This window comes from Ambystoma mexicanum, chromosome 6q (genome assembly GCF_040938575.1).
Source record: "Ambystoma mexicanum isolate Mex_15411 chromosome 6q, UKY_AmexF1_1, whole genome shotgun sequence".
Classification (NCBI taxonomy): domain Eukaryota; kingdom Metazoa; phylum Chordata; class Amphibia; order Caudata; family Ambystomatidae; genus Ambystoma; species Ambystoma mexicanum.
The window spans coordinates 730,634,844-730,655,851 of record NC_090937.1 but is presented as its reverse complement, the minus strand read 5'-3'; the positions used below and the strand labels follow the sequence as shown (position 1 = coordinate 730,655,851).

General features: G+C 49.6%; 1 protein-coding gene across 2 annotated transcripts in view; it reads right to left on the bottom strand.

Moving 5' to 3' along the window:
- ARHGAP10 (Rho GTPase activating protein 10) overlaps window positions 1-21,008 on the bottom strand; it is a 2,208,119-nt gene that overhangs the window by 827,621 nt on the left and 1,359,490 nt on the right. For both annotated transcript variants that reach the window (XM_069631250.1, XM_069631251.1), the window contains one exon: window positions 16,968-17,042. In XM_069631250.1, coding sequence (XP_069487351.1) covers window positions 16,968-17,042 — 75 coding nt within the window. The remainder of the gene's footprint in view (window positions 1-16,967; window positions 17,043-21,008) is intronic.

Sequence of the window (21,008 nt, the reverse complement as noted above, 5' to 3'; positions counted from 1 at the left end):
GAAGCAAAAAGGTCCTTCAGAACTGCCTTAGCAAACTCTGCATCATGCCTGGAGCTGGTATGGAGGGAGTAGTGCTTACAAAAAGATGACGAAGTGACACAAGTAGCCGCCTTGCTGATGACAACCCAAGAAGCATGGCTCTGAAACGCAACAGTCGGCCTAAGCTCTGACCGCATGGGCATGAATCACCTCGGGAACCGGTTTGCCCATGGCCGAATACACCTCTGAAATGGCCTGGACCATCCAACGGGCGATAGAAGCTTTGGAAGTCTAGGTGCTGGGATGCGAGCCCCCGAAAGTGATGAATAATGCCTCAGACTTCCTAAAGGATTTTGTACAAAGAATGCAGAGCCTTTTCTGCCTCCGACTGCAGGTTCGGAAAGAACACGGGCAGGCAGATTTCCTGATTTAAGTGACCATCTTGGGCAAGAGGTTTGGATGAATGCACAAGATGACCTTGTCATCATGCAAACCCTTCACCATATTTCATAATGACAACGCCTGCAGCTTGCTGAGCCTGTGCGCAGAGGTAAGCGCCACATATAGCTTCAGTGTCACCAGCCTGATGTCTACCAAGGCCATCAGCTCAAAGGGCTTTCGTTGCAAGGCCGGAAGAACCACATTGAGGTCCCAGACTAGATGTGGCCTATGCACCGGAGGAAAGGGCCTGGGCCACCCCTTGAGGTGAGCCTTAACCCCCTGGTTGGCTGCCAAAATAAAACATGCTCAGGGGAATTCTTGTAAGCCCGAATGGCTGCCAAACATGTACGGCAGGTATCCACCTGAATGCCAGAATGAGCCAGATGAGCGGAAAACACAAGAACGTCTTCCAGGGAGCAGGTGAGGGGGTCCAGCCCCTTGTTGCAAGCCCAGTGACAAAATCTAGTCCACTTGCTCTTATACTGGGATCGAATAGTTGGCCTCCTGTATGATGTCCCAGTTGTCCTCTGAATGATGCAACCTCAGCTGGTCAGGAACCAAGCTGTAAGGGCCAGCCTGGCCGGGTCCGGGTGCTCCACTGCCACACTCTGCTGCGTCCGGAAGCCCCGCCTGGAAACCGGAAGATGGACAGGCCCCTGGGGGCGCAACGGGAGAAGGTCCGAGAATCACACCCTGCAGGGCCAGTAGGGGGCGTACAGAATGAGGCTACAGTCCACCAGAGTCTGGAATTTCTGGAGAGTCCACTGTAGCAACGGTGGAGGAGGAAAAGCATAACACCTGGGCCGTGTCAGCAGAGCTGGCACGCATCCCATAGAGACCTTTGACCCCAGCCCTCCCAGGAGGCAAAGAGGGGGCACTTGGAATTCAGAGAAGATGCGAACAAGTTCAGATCCGGAAACACCCATCTCTGGAACAGGAGCAACAAAGGGTTAATGTGTAACTCTCACTCGTAGGTGTTGAACCCCAAGCAGCTCAACTACTCCGCTTCAGCGTTGCAGCCCCCACCGGGAGGTGGGCTGCTGAAATCTGAATCCCTTCCTTAAGGGCTCATTCTCATATCGTCACCGCCTCCGTGCTCAGAAGGAAGGTGGGGGGGGGGGGATGGGTGCCACCATGCTTGTAAAACATTGTCCTGACCAGAACCGCAGAGCCCCTGATTAGAGGCAGAAAAGCATTGAGAGTCAGGCCCACTGCACTGAGCTTGAGCAGATTGATATGCAGGAGACGCTCTGCCCTGGGCCATGCACCATTTTTGGAGTAGTCCTCCAGAGTAGCCCACCCCGGTCAGACAGTGAGGAATCAGTCGACACCACCACGGTGGGCTTTGGTCGGGACAAGGGGGCTACCACTGCCATATTGCAGTTCATCAGCCACCAGCGAATATCCGGGATGAGGAGCTTGGGGAATTGGGATCCTGTACGACCGAGACCCAGTCTCCTGCTCTCAATTGGCCGCCAGGTAGTGCTGGTGGTGCCTCATCTTGAGGCGGGCGGGCTGGACCGTGAGTACGCAAGACGCCATTAGTCCTACAAGGTGCTGGACCCACCATGCAGAAGTGGTCAAGTTGGCCAGAAAGTGCCCTATTGCCTTGAGGAGTGTGAGGAACCTCTCGGGCATGGAGAGCACCAGCTGCACCGCTGTGTCCCGGCGCACTACAAAGAATACCAGATCCTGGGTGGGAGCCGGCTGCAAATTCCACCGGTTTTCTGAGGGAAAAGCTCAGCTGATGAAGAACATCTGAGTTCACCGCCCCTCGGGGGAGCTGACCCTCACCAGCTAGTCGTTCAAATAAGGGTATAAGCAGTGGCCCTCCAGGTGGAGGAGACCAGCCACTGCATTAATCCGAAAGGGCAGCACCTTGTACTGGAAATTATACAACATATTTGTGAATCACAGAAACTTCTGATGCAGCTGGTAAATGAGGACACGACGGTATCCATCCTTGAGGTCTAGGGAACACATCCAGTCCCCTGCACACAGAGTCCACTATGTGCGCGGGAGTAATTATCTTGAAGCGTTTGCACGTTAAGACAGTTTGAGGAAAGACAGGTACATGACTATCCTTAGGGCAGGCCGGTTGTTCTTGGGCACCACGAAAATCGCAGAGTAGAAATCGGAGCCCCTGTCTGACTGAGTAACAGGTTCCACCGCCTGCATATCCAAAAGAGAAAGGATCTCCCAAAAAGGGCCGGAGACCATATCTGACGTAGAGAAGGAGAGGATGGTAGAGGAAAAGGAATAGGAAGACTGAAGCCCGTGGAGACTATAGAAAGGATCCAGGGACTCTTGAAAAAAAAGGCTTCCAGCTGTCCTGAAATAGAGCTAACAGGCCCCCTATTGGGGAGATGTGTTCCCTGACCATGATGTCACTGCTTCTTGGCGTCTGAGGAGGGGGGAGAGGAAAAAACTGTGCAAAGTCCTCTGCTTCTTGCTCCTGTTGTCGCTGGGCAACCTGGCAGATATCTGCAAAACCCCTTGAAGCCAGTGAAAGTGCATGGTTTGAAGTCGGTCCTGCCCTGGGACTCAGGGAAGGCCTCTTACCTGGTTTAGTCAGGAAGTCCAATTACTTGGTGGTTTGAGTGGAGGTCATATTTGTAAACTGGTCATAGTTGGACGAATGAAAGAGGTCCAGGCCCTCGAAGGAAAGATCTAGGATCTGCTCTTGCACGTCAGATGAAAACTTAGTGGCGTGCATCCATGCAGTCCTTCTCATATCAACACCCCGGCACAGACCTCCGCTAGCCGTGTCGATGTGGGAGACCGAAGACTCTATAAAGGTCCTGCGCATTCGCCTGGGCATGGGACAGGCCGGCCTTGAAGGAGATTTGCCTCTCCAGGAGGAGGCCCAGAAGAAACTCTCCCAGCTCCCGCCACAGCTTCTGGGTAGCCGTGGCCAAAAGGGCATCAACATTGGCCTGTCGTAGATGCAGCACTGATATGGCATAGCACAGTTTGCGCAAAGTCTCAAGGACCTTGTGCTCCTTGCACAGGCAACTGGAGGAGGTTCCCGGGGATGAAGACGATGGTTTAGATTACAGCGATGCTACAGCAACCGCTTAAGAGTGAGGCTGGAGGTGGGCAGCCAGGCGCACCGGCTCTTCGTCCGTCAGCCTGAACCTGCAGACCAACTTCTTGCTCATCTGGATGTTGGCCTTGGGCTTCAACCCAGACCTTTCTCACCAACTGCAGGACATCCTTCTGGAGCGGAATGCCAGAATGGCTTGCGGTATGCATGTCCAAAACATCTGCCAGGACTCCTGACTCCTGGGGGGGCTTCCTCCGGCAGAGGGACCCCCCCAAGTACTCTGCAGGACCCTGAAGGTGGTTATGAAAGGCCTTAACAGATGCCAAGGGTTCATCCTCCTGGGCGGCGTCGTCATCATCATCACCGTCATGGCCCCCCTTTTTTTTTACAGACTGAGGGGAGTTTGAGCCCTGGCACACAGGTGCCGGCAGAGTCCCACCTTGGCCCGGACCCAAAGACAGGTCCAACGGCTGCTAAGGGGGAGGCGTTGGTGGTACAGGAGGAGGCGGAGAAGTCTGGATAACCGGCAAGGGGAGGGACAGGTACTGGCACCGGCAGCGCTAGAGGAACAGTGTGAAGGGCCCCGAGGAGGTGGCAGAGGGGGCACAACCTGAGGGAATCACCTCCTTGACTATATCCTTGAGGAGCCCAGTCATCTGCAGGGAACGCATGAGGAGGAAGCACTTGAAGAATCAGTCCTTGCAAGCCGCCGGGTCCCTCTGAAGCAATGGTTCTCCGTTCCTGGTCGAAACGCTGAGGCGCGTGACATGTGCAGCCATAAGGCACGATGGAGAGATATATCCCTGATGTGACCAGCCACCTGTACCATACAGTCTGCTGCCGCTTCCAGAGGTAAGTGGACTGGAACCTTCTTGCAGGGCCCATTCAATGGACGAGAGCACGGGAGGAACTAGGCCCAAATCCAAGATGGACACCGGCCTAGCAGGCTCCGCTCCATGCCTATATGCCAATATGGGACCCTGCGCCACACCCTGGGCAGGAGGGCGCGAAGGCCCTGTGCCACGTGCTGGATCGGACATGGGAGGACATGTCTTGGTCATTGAACCTCAAACAGAAGAGTCAACCTCAGGGACCACTCTGGTAGGTGCTGAACTCTCGGCCTGCCAGCCGGTAAACTAGTCACCCTGACTCGCGACCTCGTTTTGTCACCCAATTACTAGGATTTATTTTTTCTCATTTCCATGATCTCATTGACTCACGATAAAACGGAGAAAAAGTAATAACCACTAGTTCCCCCAGAAGTGCTATTTCTAAATATCCTTCACTCGCTGCTTTTTTCTAACACAAGTATGTTTCTTTCATGAGATGTCCGCCCATCCTATCGCAATCTCATGTTTATTCCTCTAGGATGTTCATCAGGACAAAGAATATTGCTTTAGTGTGAGATCCAATCCCTCCACTAACCCTTTTAGGTAGCGTTCATTTTAAAAATAAAAGACATACACATATTGTTAATTGCAGATCCCTTCTATTGTATTCTAAATCTACCGAGAATTGTAGTCCATAAAGTTATTACTTACTTCTTTTTTTTATTCCTAGGGGAACAATATTCTATTGATTGTTTAATTCTGATTGAATTGCTTCTGGTGTTGGTTCTGAAAAGAATCAAGATTATTGTATTACAGTATTTAGGATTTCACCAAAGATTTCTTTCATTATACTTTCATTGAAAGGGAAAAACCATGTCATCACCGACCTTTGTTTATTTTATAAAACACATGAAGTTTCCTCCATCATCATTTGAATTATGGGCCTGAAACACCTGTTGGCAAGATGACCATAATCAGTGACCCCACTTCATTTATATTCACAATTACAGTCTATTTATTTATTGGTTCTGTACAGAGAAGCATGGAAATAAGAAAATAAATGTCCTAGTAATTGAATGACGAGACCTGTTTAGGGTTGTTCTTGCCTCATTTGAAATATTAAAAAGTATAACTGATGGAGCGCGGGGCGTAGCCAGCCGCCCCACTGATGTGGCAGCCCTGCTAACTGCTTCCGTGGAAAGCCCGCTGAATGTGAATTCTATGATTCCTGTGATTGAGGCACTTCGAAAAAGCAACCCACTGTGACCGGAATACTCTGAGCAGCAGCTGTGCCAATATGAGGAGCCGACAGTCAGTCTTACTGCTCGAAATCGGCTGGCGAAATCGGGGTCCCTCCACCGAGGCTCCAGGATGGCAAGATGGTGCACGGCCATAACAGAGAGGGAAGGAGAACCCGCCCTCCGAAGAGCGAGTAACCAGAGCATTGCAGGACCCGGACAAGCGAACCCCAGCACCGAATGGCACAACACCAGACACGAGATGAAAGCGGAGTACCTCCATCAGAAGCGGGAGGTGGCTTGCCCCTGCCCCACGTTGTGCTGCGGTGGGGGGCCCTACCATCGGGCGGAGTGGGCAGCGGGGGCAGCCGCGGCCCGGAAGCCCCGTGCCTTGCTGGTCGGGGGGGCCCCCCCTTGGGCTCAGGCAGTCTACCTCGCTGGAGAAAGAGTTCCAACAATATTCGCCTGGCAGACCCCTCAACGGACCTCAGCAGCACCCGCGGTAAGCACCATGGGAAGGAAAGTGACGGTCCTGAGCCCCAGATGGTGGGGACACATCCAGATTAGGAGGACCCACGCAACATATGCAGAGGAGCCTGTGGATCATAAAAGAGAGAACTTACTCTACTCCCACCTCTGGTTCTTTATGGCACAAGGGAAGGGGGCAGACGGCAGAAACACTGGTCTGGCAGCTCACCCTTGAAGATAGGGCAATAACCTAAATTAAACCAGTCAAGAGGACAGGAAAGCAGCCCCCCCCCCCATGCAATGTGAACTCCGGTCTCGCTGGGAGAATGGCTTCTCCCCGCGGCTGACTCTGAACCGGGGAGAGGGGCGCCTGCTGCATTGCCAGCCCAGCGGATCATTCCAACTGGGGCCCCACAGAGGCAGATTCCACGTCGTTGTGACCCCAGGCAGGTCTCCTCACTCGTCAAACTCCAACCAAGGGTGGCTGGGAAGTCTCCAGACTCACGGCAACCTCTCAAAGGACTACCTCCCCCCCAACCTGAAGACAACGGATAACTTGGGCAACTAAACTCCTCCGCAACGTCTCTCGTGGCCTGGTTCTGGAGCTCAAAACCCATCATCGTGGGGGCGTAACGGAACAGACACCCCTGATGATCGACCAGCCGTCTCTACCTTCCTCAACACTGGGAGCCCTGCGCTGCTTAGCAGGATCGCGCAACGCTACCATGTCCAAACATTTCAAGACCCCTAAGAGCAGAGATATTTCCACCATGTTGCTCCTGGCAGATAAAGGAAAGAAGCCAAAAACATTCAAAAACTCTCCTCAGGCTTCACCCGGGGGAGTGGGACAGCTGGCTACAAAGGAAGACATCCAGGCGTTCATGATGGATATTAAATCGGAATTCTGCTCCTGTATGTCGGAACTCACCACCAAACTTGAGCGTATTGATCAGAGAGTGTTGGAAGTGGAGCAGAGAATAGGAGATGGAAGACCCGACTCGGGAGCACTCAGCTACACTCCGGGAGGTACAACAGAAGATCCAGACATGAACAGACAGAAACGAAATCTTGGAATACAAACAGGGGGACTTAGAGAACAGAGGCCGGCCTAATAACCTGTGTATAAGGGGGGGTCCCCTCTGTCTCTCCTACCACACCTGGTTAAAGCCCAACTCTTGCTGGGTCGTATCCACAGGCTTTGCCCCCAAAGGGGACTGGAAACGGACCACCCCCCAGCCCCGACGTAATCACCTGAGTCCACTTTTACACAACAAAGGAGGCAATAATGGCAATTGGTCGCTCCCGAGACTAATTGTCGCTCGAGGGGTACCCCTACAAATCTTCCAGGATTTAGCTGCAGTGACATTACAAAAACGGAGGGCCCTCAGGCCACTAACACTAGTCCTAAGTGATCAGAAAATCAGATACCGCTGGCTGTTCCTGACGGCGGTCCAATTCTCTCATAAAGGGGTCTCTCAAACAATTGCACACCAGGAAGATGCAGAAATGATCCTGAACCCCGCCTCACTGGACAAGGAGGACGGCGCCTCTCAGGAACTCTTCTGGACGGGTGGTAGACGCCACCCCCACACAAGGCAAGGCGGAAGGCCTGGTCAAGGATCCAGAAAGGTTGCCCCAGGGGTCTGCAACCTGTGGCTCTCCAGATGTTTCGGACTACAACTCCCATGATCTCCTGACATTGACTATGCTGTACAGGCCGGATGGGAATGGTAGTCCAAACACATCTGGGAGCCAAAGGTTGCAGACCCCTGCATGAATGATGCTCGTAGCCCAATCCCTCGGGGGCCTGACGACATCGTCGAAACGGATAGCTACGGTACCCTCCACTTGATGCCTCAGATGACCAGTCGAGCGGAGATCAAGGAAGCAGAGACCATATTGATACCAATACCGGGCTCCACATGGTACATGCCCGACTCCAAGGTGGATGTCACCGGAAAGCCCTTGGAGTGCACAGTTGGCAGGTTTGTCCCAGTTGGGCAGAACAGTTGCTGGCAGGGCTTGGTTGGGAACCTGCCAGTTTGTTGTTTCAGCTTCAAAGTTGGAAGCACCAGTTAAAACCCTGGTTGCGCGATGGAACCATGAGTATGTAAGGCAGAAATAGTGACTGAGCTAGGCCCGGCCTCCTCCCTCTCCCTACGAACTTAAGCACCCCTGGGGACCCACCATCGCACCAGAAACGGCACTTCATCTCGTGAAATGTAAGGGTCTAAACTCTTCCCCCCCAAACGAAAATCAACGCTGAAACGCCTCCAAGATCTGGAAGCCTCAATAGCTTTTCTACAAGAGACTCACTTATTACCACTGGACTCCCCACGCCTCCGACAAAGACAGTCCCCACTTCAATATATGGCCTCCAGTGGATCCAAGAAAGGGGGGGGCAGCAATACTCCTGGCTAAAATGACCCGTTTTTGGGGAGCTAGAGACGCTATACTGCCTGGAAGATCGTTACACAGCATTCAAAGGCTTCATTTATGATTTATGGGCAGTTGTATTCACTCATCTCAGTCTACGCTCCCAACAAGGGACAGGAGACGTTCTACAAAGCGCTGGAGGCCAAGCTCATCCCCTTCATTGAAGGCCAAATAATCATTGGAGGGGATTTCAACAGGGTTCCGGATCCCCTGTGGGACAAATCTCATTCGCCGGCCCCCAGAGACTTCAAAATCGTTACCAGGCTTCTCCATCTTTTCAGGAAACTGGGGGTGATGGACTCATGAAGGGTGTTACACCAAGGTGAAAGAGACTTCTCTTTCTTCTCGCATGTGCACCGCACATCCTCCAGGATAGACTTACTTCTGACCTCCCCACAAATCCTCTCATACCTCGACGAGGTAGCCAGAAAGACAAAAATGTTGTTGGATCACGCACCGATCCTGAAAGACATGGCACTGAGAGATGCTATAGCGAAGACGATCCGGAACTACTTTCGGGAGAGCCCAGTGGAAGACACGTCCCCTGCGAACACCTGGGATGCCATGAAGGCTGTGGTCACGGGGGAGCTGATAGCCCATGGGGCGGCATACTGAAGGCGACAACGAGAAACCCGCATAAAGCTGGAAGAAAATGTCTGGATGGCCGAGGACAAACACAAGAAAGGCTGGGCCCCAAGGGTCCATCGCTCCCTGCAGATAGACTGAAAGAAACTGCAAGCCCACAATGCAGAGTAAACTGCCCACTTGCTAGCGAAAACTCTTGGTGGACAAACTGGCCAAGGCAAAGAGAAGGAATACCATAATGAGTCTGCGAGACCCGCAGGGCAAGTTCCACTACTCAGAGCACACCAAACTACAGTTGGCAGCCGCTCATCTGACTGAAACAATGTCGGCGACTCCCCACAATAAAGCCAAGAAAGTAAGCTACCTTCAAGGAGCTTCCATTCCACTTCTCGAAGAGCCTGACAGAGAGGGACTGGAGTCCCCGATCACAGGTGAGGAGGTAGAAGCTGCCATTAAATCTCTGAAACCCAGAGCCCCGGGCCCAGACGGGTTTTCAACAATGTTTTGCAAAGTGTTTCACCCCCAACTGGTAGTCCCATTAACAGCCCTCTTCAACTCCTTTGGCTTCTCAGGTTCCATTAACCCGTCCATGCAGGAATCTGTAACCATCCTCCTGCTTAAGCCCGGTAAAGACCCCAGAGACAATAATTCCTATAGACCCATCTCTTTATTAAACATAGATGCCAACATCTACTCAAAAATGTTAGCTAACCGCTTGGCGTCTGTCCTCCCTAAGCTAATCGATGCTCACCAAACTGGGTTTATAACAAACAGGTCAACTGGGCACAATATTAGGAGAGCTTTAAATCTGGTGGATATAGCAGCCCAAGACTCACATAAACTAGCTCTGTTGGCATTGGATAAGCACTTTCAGCACCTGGGACTGGGCACTGAAATCCAAGGGAATCACACGTGGCCTAGGCCCAAACTCTCCGATCCTCCATAATCCAGACTTCTCTCCTGGGTTGTACCCCATAAACTTTAAAAACTGGGTTAGGGAAGGGCTAGAATCCTTAATGCAAATCTATGAAAATGGCCAACCATGCACATTCAAAAATTGTAAAATCGACCTTCAATGTTAGCCGAAAATGATAGATTCTCTTACGCCCAACTCCGTCATTGGTGCACTCACCCCCTGGTCCAGCAGTAAGCCACTAGGAGTCTTAGCCCTATTGAACTTACTTTGCAAGAGGCCCCAACGAGAGGGAAGAGCTCCAACCTCTGCAAACGGCTACAAGATTATATAATTTCCCTTAGGCCCCCATACATGGCACAGTGGGAAACAGAACTGGGGCACGCGCTGGAAGACCATACTTGGATAGACATATGGACCAGAAGCCACTACTCTTCATTTTGCGTTACAAACCAAGAATGTGCCTGTAAGCTGCTCATCTGCTGGTACTACCCGCCAGTACGCCTCCATCAGTTTAAAAAATCCCTTAGTCCTCAATGCTGGCACAAGTGTGAACAGCTCAGTTCGTACTTTCATATGTGGTGGACTTGCCCCACAGTGCAAACCTTCTGGGCCCATTGCATATCTGCTATAGAAACAATCACTCAGGTTGTGCGCCCCAGAGAGCCTGAGGTAGTCCTCATGGGCGCACCAGCACCAGGGTCATACCCAAGGACAGGGAGGTCAGTGGCGCTTATTACACAACTTCTGCTTGCAGAAAGGATCACGATCTAACCCAGTAATCCTTTTTTTCAGGTAATATATTGGCCAGGAACTGGAGTGCGTGCCACGCCCCTTCTTGTTTTTCATGTACTTTGTGGAGATCGGGACTCCAGAGGCTGCAGCACGGGGGTCATTATGCCCTACATTGGAGAGCCATAATTATGCCCCCCCCCCTGTTAAGGGCAAGATGTGTGCTTTTGGAGGGGAGTCTTTTCCTGGTCACCTGAATTGTTAAAATGGTTTCACTGCAGCTACCACAATTCCTAGAGACTGCAATAGCAATTATATTGGATTCACCTGAACAGAAAAGCAATTTAGCCTCCCTGATGAGTGTTGGCGACACGAAAGCGCTAGGAGGAGAACAGCAGTGCAAGAAGGGAAGTAACCCTGTGAACAATTGGGCAGCAATTGGAATTCAACCCTGTGAATGTACTGGACACTCTGGGATTTAACCCAGTAATCCTTTTTTTCAGGTAATATATTGGCCAGGAACTGGAGTGCGCGCCTCGCCCCTTCTTGTTTTAACCCTGTATTATACAATTGCACTTTAAAATGTAAGTTTTGCATGTGAAGTGAGTCCCCTTTTTTATGTACATATCTGTATGTTGTCTCTGATTAAATGAATAAACTTTTTTATATTTCCCTATATGTACTGGGGATTCGTATGCAGTTATTGAATTATCTGGCTGCAAGTTGATCCTAAAGTTGAAATAAACAGGTTGCTTGTTACTTTGTGCTGTTATATGCAACGTCCACACCTGCAGTAGTGGCCGTCATGTCAGTCGTTCTTCCAACTATGGGCGACATCGTCCCAGTACATGGGTCAGCCAAACCCTCAGGGATTTCAATGATCTTCTTCGTCACAGTATTTTTGGTTAGGTTAACCTCACAGATGTTACCGAAGTACATAAGTCTAATTCTCTCTATGGGAGTCTGTGTTGGAAGAGGGGTCCAATGACTCTAGGGGTGTATAGGCATGGGTGGAGGGTGGGTATAACACTTCCTCCTGAGATGTTCTACCTTGTCCCCAGAGGGGAAGTCTTTTCCCATGAGATCCTCCCTTTCACTACCACCCCCAGGGGGACTATCGGGTAGCAGCCTCACCACCATGGCCTCATAGCAAGGGGCTTCCCCTCGAGGAGAAGTGACACCTTGGGATTCGTCACACCGCCAACACAGGAGCCCACCCGCTTAATTGAATGGCAGCAGGATCTCAAGTGGAGGACCCTCATCCAAAAGGTCGATCAGTTCATATTGTACTTTGAGCTTGAAAGGTGCTGACAAATCAAGTGTTTCCACCACCTTAGTCATCACTCCCTGGATAGAAGCATAAGGCCTGCCTGGAGTCGGAGCCAGTAAGGAAATCCAGCTCTGGGGAAGTGTTCAGATCGCTGGCCTCTAGTAGTTCTGCTGCCGGCTTGAACAGGCCCTCTCCCTTACCATAGGACTCCTGGAAATCCTCAACCACACTTGAGTAAAAGGGTTTCCATCCCAAAAGGGATAGGGTCCCCATCTACAGCAAAGATGTCAGACATTTTCAGGATGAATTTGCTTCTTGGAAGTGGGGCAAACTCCTGTAAGGTTCCTGCTTCAGAAGCAAAGAGCGATGCAGATGGCGCTGGGGCAAGGAAGACATAGGTAGAGGGCCCGACAGTGGAGCTGCATGGTGCCAGACTGGAGCCTTGTCCACTGGAGCTGGGACTAAGCCCTCAGGCGACGGGGCATTGGCAAAAATGTTGACCATGGTCAGCGGAATTTCTCCCACTCCACCAGTGTATAGTATTGAGTGTGAAACTGTACGTGAGGTGAAGGAGTAGAATCCTCCAAAATTACTACAATTTTCTGAGGACGAAGAAGAGTGATGCTTGGATTAGTTGCTCAGGCTGCAGCACTTCTTCATGTGGTACTGCTGATTCTCGTCTTTTTGGAATGGGAAATGATCCTCCGTCCATTCTTCCACCAATGCCTTCAACTGCTATGCGCCTTGAGACTTGAAAGCGGTCATCATACAATGCTCGTGGCAGGTGAAATGTTTAGCGACATGTTTCCAAATGGCCTTTGGTTGCATTGTTTGGCGCAAATGTCAATACTGCGGATTATGGCACTCCCTCAGGCAACACATGCATATCAGTTATGTTCTGAGAGAGAGAAGGACATCGGATTCTCGCAATCTGGACAAGGCTTGAAGTCTTTGTTGGGTTAGGCATGACAGTGGAAATGTTTTAGCAAGCTAAATGACGTTCCTGAAGCGTCCAGAGTGCATGGAAAAATAAAGCATGGGTGTGGCAGCGCCATATTTACTGGCCACAACATCACTGGCCACTGAGATTCGCCTCATCAGCACACTCGCACCCTCCTTTCCTGTCACTCTTTAGCCGGCCTCTCTTGGCCCTTTTCCGGCTCCCACCTGTGTGGCTAAAAACCTCAGGGTCATCTTCGACTCTACACTTTCCTTCTCTCCTCACTTCTCTGACGTCTCTAAGAAGTCACACTACCAGCTGCACCTCCTCAGAGGTATTCTTGCTTTCCTCTCCTTCCCCCAGAAGTTCACTGTCTCCAGAGTTTTGGTTCTCTCTAGGCTGGACCACTGCAACAGCCTCTTTCTAAATCTGCCTGCTTCTACTCTCGGCCCTCTGCAACTCATCCAAAACAGGACTGCGAGACTTGTCCTTGGCCTCAAGCCCAGGGATCGTATCTCTCCAGGACTGAAATCCCTGCACTGGCTCCCAGTAGCGACAAGTATTAAGTTCAAAACCCTCTGCATTGTCCACAAGGCCTTCTGCGGCCTGGGGCCTCAATACCTTCAACTCTCTCTTCCTAAATATCTTCATTCTCAAGCTCTTCGCTCATCCGCATCCATCTCCCTCAGGGTCAGTCGCTTCTCCAAGCAGCGAGTTGGCAGTAGACCTCTTTCTTCTGCTAGGGCCTCCATCTGGAACAGCCGCCCTGCCTCTTAAAAACTTGAGGAGAACCATCTCTGGTTCCTAAAGGACCTCAAGACCTTCCTCTTTGCTTCTGTTTTCTCTCCTCCTCTCCCCTGCTGACCTCCTTGCTGATTCTGAAACTGCACTGGTTACCTGGCTACCCTCCGATCTCGGGCCCAGGTCCCCTCCCTGCCAGTTGCACACCTGTACTGCCCCCCCTGGCTACCCTTGCACTCAGGGACTGCTTCTGTATCCCTACAGCCCATACTAGCACTTGAGCCCTGATGTCTGCACTTAACCTTGCACTTGCCAACAGCTGTCCACACTTTTATTTATTGTCTTTATTTATTTTAGTGTTATCCTATGTACTGCACTGCCCACTCCCCTTTGCCCTGCACTCCGCCCCCCGCTCCCCTGCACTTGTGTGATCTCAATTTCACCTGGTCTAGTATGATTGTTGTCCGTCCTCCCTGTTTCCCCTCCCTTGCATTGTCGCGCATTGAAACATGTGTATAGATGTGATATAAATGCCATATCATATCATATATCATGTCTAGTGTGGGGCAGGGCAGTCCGCTGGCGCTAGAGCTAGAATATCATAGATGAGGAATCTACAGGAGGAAGAAATCTATTCAAAATTAGTCATATTTAGCATACAGTTTTTTTCTGCTTTATTTTCAGTCCAGGTTATTTTCATGGATAATCTACATAGAACTGAAAATACTTGTCTGTCTTCAACCTACCAAAGAAATGCATTGGACTGGATCAAAATTTACGAGGGACATGGAAGGAATCATGCTATTTACGCACATTTGAATATAAAATAAGGGCTGGGAACTCACAAGGAGAATCCACATAGAGTTATGATGAATGTGCATGTTATGGACTCTGCAAAGTTTGGAAATCGGCACGGCCCTTTGTAACCTTGCAGCAGAGTTTGGAAGTCGCAGGGAAATGTGGCATTGTTAGGAGAAATCCACTTACATAATCACCAGCCCCCCAAAGGTTGATGGTCCTATGTAAAGAATTTCAATTTGCAAAGTTTAGTAGGACATACACCATGGTTGTCAATAATGACTGCACTGATGATTCTAGGGACCCAGCACAAGTTGACATTAAATGCATTTATGAGCAGGCAATGCAGTGTAAAAGCTAGTGTATACCATGCAGTATAAGCAAACCAGCATCATGACCAAACACTGGAATAATTAAACAGCAACAAACTTATATAATTTAATAAGTGACTACTTATGTTATACAATGGATTACGTTGTTGGAGAATAAATAATCCTCCATGGATTCCTTTTCTATGACATTATATTTCTAAGGTAGCTGACCTTTGTAAACTTCTCCTTCACCAGTGGGCACAGTGTGGCTCCGCCCAACACCATAAAATGGCACACACCAGACATGACGTTGGGGCAAGTAAATATCGAGGCGCTGTACCAGTGACCTCAGTTCTGCCTTTTCCCCTTAGAACTCAGTTACTGAGGGGCCACAGAACTCATGAAGGTGTACTAGCTATCCGCCAAGAGGACAGCAAAACGGAATCTGTGGGAGGAACATTCATCAGAAAGAACATGTCCACCGGAAGGTGCTGTCAAGGAACTGGCCAAAATGACTGAGCTTACAAGCCTGAATGCGTGATTTGGATGAATTTCCACCGTTCCAAAATTCCCAGCGGCTGAAAAGTTCGACCAAATCACGCATTCAGTGCTAGGGGCTGCAGGTTCTTTCCCGCACCCTTGCTCACTATATCGTGAGTGGGGGTTGCAGGGATGTCCCCTGCAGCCATCCCAAAAAATAAAAAAATAAATACAAATAAAATGAAAAGGACCCTGTGGTGCTGGTTCCCAAACACAGAAGTGAAAGGGAACAGGCTTTGCAAGGACACAAGGTAAGTAAGAGTGTGGAGGTGTGGTGGGGGTCGGGCGGGGGCCAAGTTGTAAATGTTCAGGGGAGAAAAGACCAAAGATTATTTCGGTCTTTTCTCCCTCGAACATTTGGATTGCAGGCTTTCAACCCTGATCCGCTGTCAATCCAAATGTCTGCACCACTTTGACTTACAACTGTTTTAAAGAGGCCTGAGACTTCGCAGAGTCAGCGCCGCTAAAATTGTATCTATGGGGATGTCTCCAGACCACTCGCCTCTTACAAGTCGGAAGCCAGCTCCAACAGTCCTACTGTCTCACCATAGAGCTCTTCTGTTAAGTCCCTTTATTTCGAGGGCACTAATGTACTATCCTGAAAGGGATAGGAACACCCTCCTCATCGAAGATTTCCCCCATTGTCGACATAAACCCCTTTGGGAAGTAGGTATGCAAGAAGAGCGCCGGCGCTCAAGTAGAGGGGACCAGCATTGATTGCTCAATACCTGCTGGAGCGTATTCACGCAGGGTCAGGTCCTCGCCATAGGAGCTGGGGCTGAGTACTTAGGTGTGCAGATGTGGTCCTTTACAGGATCCTTGATAGCATGTCCAAGCAAGGTGAATCCTGATGGAGCCACTTCGACCAAAGCTGCCCGGCATCACAATCTTACTGAAGACATCAAACACTTTCAACTTGAAAGCCTCCCATTCCGCTGGGGTGAGTATTGTGTGGGAAACTGTACCTACGGAGCTGCTTCCTGGGTGTGCCTGGAGAGGGGACTCCTCTACTTCATAGAGTAAGAAGTCTGGCCAAGGGGAACTGCTCAATGAACATGACCTCTTGCTGTGATGAGTCTTCTCCTTTTGGGCAAGAGACCAGTCTTCAGACCGCTGCTTCACACCTCTGCTTTGGACCCTTTGACCTCAAACAAGATCTTACCCCCTTTTTCCTATGAAAAAAGGTGTACAGCTTTGCTGCCCATTCCCAGAGAGCCTTCGAATGCATCGACTGACATGACCCACATTATTGGGGTTAGCACTCCTCCCCCAAACCATAAAGGCAGTTCCTGTGTGGGCTTAAACTGACATTTGTTGTCCACAGTAAGTGAAGGGCTTGAAGTCAGAGCCCTTCATGAGAGCAGGCATGTTCACAAAACCCAAATTAGTGTTCTTGAAGTGAAGACAGTGTACAGAAAAAAGGGACTGAGGTCATGGTATGTGAGGTTCATCAATGCATACTAGCCCTGACATGTCTTGCCTGAGAAAGCGCTGAGCCACGCTACACCCCCTGGTGGTGGAACGGTTTCTGAAGCTCAGCTGCGTTGGAAATAGAATATCATAGATGAAGAATCCGTGAGAGGAAGGAATCTATTAGAAAGAGACAATAGTAACAATGCCATGCAATGAAATACAGATGTAAAATAAGAGTGCAATGGTGACATAACCAAGGGCTACTAATGATAAAATAAAAGCATACCTATCAATAAACTGAGAAGCCTCTGGACCTTTGAGCTGACCCCCACCACTCTGTATAAGCCCTGGTCGGTTATACCTGAAAGAAAAAACAAAATGTAAAAAATATCCCATTTAGCATTGAAAGCGTACAGTACTTAGGTCAAGAAGAATACAAAAAAGGGGGCCACCTTTTGTGAAATTATGAAACGAAAAATTACTTACTTCTCTGTAAAAATGTTTGGATGGATGTTCCTCTCACGGATTCCTCATCTACCACTGCAACTGCTGTTCCGAATAATTTTTGCCACCAGGGGGTGCAACGCAGATCCACATCAGCTCTGGGCGACGCCTCTACGCACTTAGCACTGGACATGCCTGGGCAGCTTTTATTGAGGGGCCGCACCCTGTAATTTTAGTTTCACCCTTTTCTGCTAGCACCCTGATGCAGAGGGACCACAGAACTGGAAGGTGCACTAGAAATCTGCCAAGTGTGGCATACTTGCAGAGCAAAGAGGAATCCATGGAAGGAACATCCATTAGAAAGAACATTACAGAGAGTTAAGCTGTTTGTTCTTCTAATTAATTCCCTCCTCTCATGGATCTCATCTATGATACACTGCCAAAGCAGTACTTCCATTTGGATGAGGGCAGGACACCACCTGGACCAGAAAGCTCGAGAGGGCTGCTTGACCAAAGCGACCATCCTGCACTGATTGGGAATCCAAGCAGTAATGTTTGGCAAACGTGTGCAGCGAGGCTCACGTAGCCGCCTGGCAAATGTCCATAACAGGGACTCCTCCCTGCAAGGCAGATGGGGTAGGCAAGTCCTCTGGTCGAATGTGTTTTGAGACTCTCAGTGACGATCTTTACCAGCCACATTATAGCATTCCGAGATGCAGTTGATCAGCCATCTTGACAGGGTCTCTAAGGCCACCAACAGAACCAACAAAAAGCTAGTCATCTTTCCTGACATTCATCATCTGAAAGGCTGAGCAGCTGAGAGCCTGCAGCAGGCCCAGCCAATAGAAGTGCTCTTCGGCCTTGGAAGGATCAGGCAGAAGGAAAATTATAGGAAGATGGACCTTCCGAGAGAGATGGAAATCGGAGACTACCTCTAGAAGGAAGGATGGCTCACTTTCTGCATCACCTTCTCGTTAGAGAACACTAAATATGGAGGTTTAAAGGGAAAGTGCGCTCAAATATGTTATCCCGATCGTTCGGCCATGTGGTTTTTGCATACTGTGATCGATAGTAAAAAACCTTCCTATGCATTTTACCTTAGTTTTCCTCACTTTTACACATGCCAAAACAAACGGGTTGGGCGTGGCTATCTTGTGCTATCGTATCTGTTGCTGCATCGCCCTAAGTTCAAGTGCCCTCGCGGCAGTAAATCATATCACCCGCCCCGGAAGCTGACATCACTAGACGCTTACGTCCCTTTTCAAAACGCCAATGCAAGTCTTGTGTCAAGGTTCTCTGTGCGCAAGCTATTGACGTGTCACCATGGAAATGGCTGTATGCCTCTTTCCCTAATAAGTATAAACAGACCCCTTCTCATCGGACAACATCAGAGTTACTTTTTCAATCGTTTCACTGTCTTTTTTTTGGATCGCTTGTGACTCATTTCTGCCTGGTTTAGCTATCTTCTTAGCACGAAGCACCTGCGAACAGATACTTACACTAGCATTACTATTGATTTCAATCATTACTTGAGTTTTATTTAAAAATGTGTAGTATAATGGCAACAATAAAGCCCTACCAGTACGAGCCAGTGTATTCCGAGGAGGGAGTAATTAAAGAGAAATATGCAGAAACAATGGGAATCGAACGATAGCTGGGAAGATGAATCACTGGATCATGAGCCTGAGCCTAGCCGCATGGAAGACGTTTCCACCTGGTGTATCTGCAATCGTTGCAGGGTCATGCCAAACGAGGTGGAGAACTTCTGCTGCAAAGAAAACTCTGGATGCTTGGCTTACATATAAGAAGAAGACACACCACCGCTATGCATTTCCGAGCTGCATGACTTCAGGGCAGCCTGCCTCACAAGGTCCGTGTTGAGGATTATGGTGGTGCTTATGCACAAACCTTGCACAACAGATCGCAATCCAATTAACGAGTAAGCGTACTCTAGGTGTGATGTCATTTTGACCAATGAGACGACTAACATTTCATGTTTGTCTCCTACATTGTAGAAATTTTGATCGATCACTGACAAATGAATTTAGTCTGCAAATTGAATATATTTCTCTCACTTTTTGGAAATCAGAGTGTTATCGCTTACGTGGCTTTCACTTACAACTAAAAAACAATATTTATCTGTGACCCAAACTGTTATGAATTGAATGGGTGTTCACTTTTTTAATGTGTCTAGACTTCAAAGCCCAAGTTCATTTATCCACTAAGTAACATTTGTAAGGGCAACTATGCCGTATAATTCAGAATACATTTTCAAGTAAGGGGGGTACACTTATCAGGTTCATTCAATTACAGTACGTATGTTTCTCTTCCACAGGTGGAACAGGCTGGTGGCCTACCGTTCGTTTACATGGTGGCTTTATGGTAGGCTTGGATGCCGCGTCCGACGAGTAATACGCCCCTGTGTCGTCAGAGCCATTTGGTCCAAATTCCGCAGTGACAGCAGACAGTGCAGGGGATTTTCACACACTGTGCTGCAACCTCAAGTATACAATTTGCCGTTTTTTTTAATCCATCAACATCACCAAACTAAATAAAATATAAATGAGCATATACGAATAGTTGTTTCAAGGACACGCTCACTCGTTTAGGAGGCACACAAAAGAACGGTTGGTGCACTTTTACGCTCACCTCATCCGCATAAATCCATCCCCACTCCATTACACCCCACTCTCGAACTGGGTGTGTGTGAACGGCCAAGGTGCTAAACACCATGTGCACTTCAAAAGGGTTCTTCTTTTGCACGGTGATTATTGTTCTCATTGCCTCCCCAGACCCAGTGTCTCCAGGCTCCCCCTCTTCAAGAACCTGCCCCTGCAATCCACATGTGTGTCTCCCTTCAGCAGTGTTCCGGGCCTTTTGCACTCGCCTCATGGCCATGCATTCCCCCTTCAGTATCAATGGCAGTTCGCACCTGTGGCCATGCACTCACAAGGGGCCTGGGGGGGGGGGGTGTGAACAGCCAAGGTGCCAAACACCATATACACTTCAAAAAGGGTTCTTCTGCATGGTGACCATTGTTCTCATGGCCTCCCCAGACCCAGTGTCTCCAGGCTCCCCTCTTCAAGACCCTGCAAAAAACACGTCACACATTCACATACACTCCCACTTTTCTATTCCTTTATGAATAGCTTGACATTTTACAAGAGAACATCTCTGAGCTCTGCAAGGTATCTCTTTATCGTGCTACTTGTTCCCTGGATACTTGCTCCCCTGCTTGCTGAATCAGTTTGTTTGATCGTCCAAGTAAGGGTAGGTCACCTATTTACTTCTCTATATTCATTGATTGCTGATCAATTTTATTTTCTATTTCCATCTAATGTACCTAGTATTGTAATGTTCATTTATCTCAATGACTTCAACTGTCATGACCGCTGCCTCCAAGGAGTCAGATCCAGCCCAACATCCTTGGAAGCAGGGTCACAACTTCCATTCCAGGCACCAGCCGGTCCACAGGGGCCTTTTGGACCTTGTCCTGGCGCCAGTGGCGCCAGGCTCATAAGGGAACCCAGTCCCGGCACAGGAAGCGCCGGGCTCATATTGAGAGGAATGGTGCTTGGGTGGACCTACCTGCTGCAGACCATGCTGCTCACTTACCTGTAGGATGATATCCTCATCCATTCCTGGCTGGAAATACTTTACCTTCTGGGTGTGGCCAGCACCACTCCCTGGGACTGGATACTGGAACTGTTCTGGAAGCTGGAACTTCTTTCTTGCCTGGGCGAGGCTGTGGAAGGAGACACCTAAGCACTCCAGTGGCCTATTTAAACCACACCCAATCAGTGCAACGTGCTTCGCGTTATTCTGCACTAGCAGCAGGACGCTCACCGTGTCAGCTCCAGAGAATCTTCAGCTTCTGCATCTG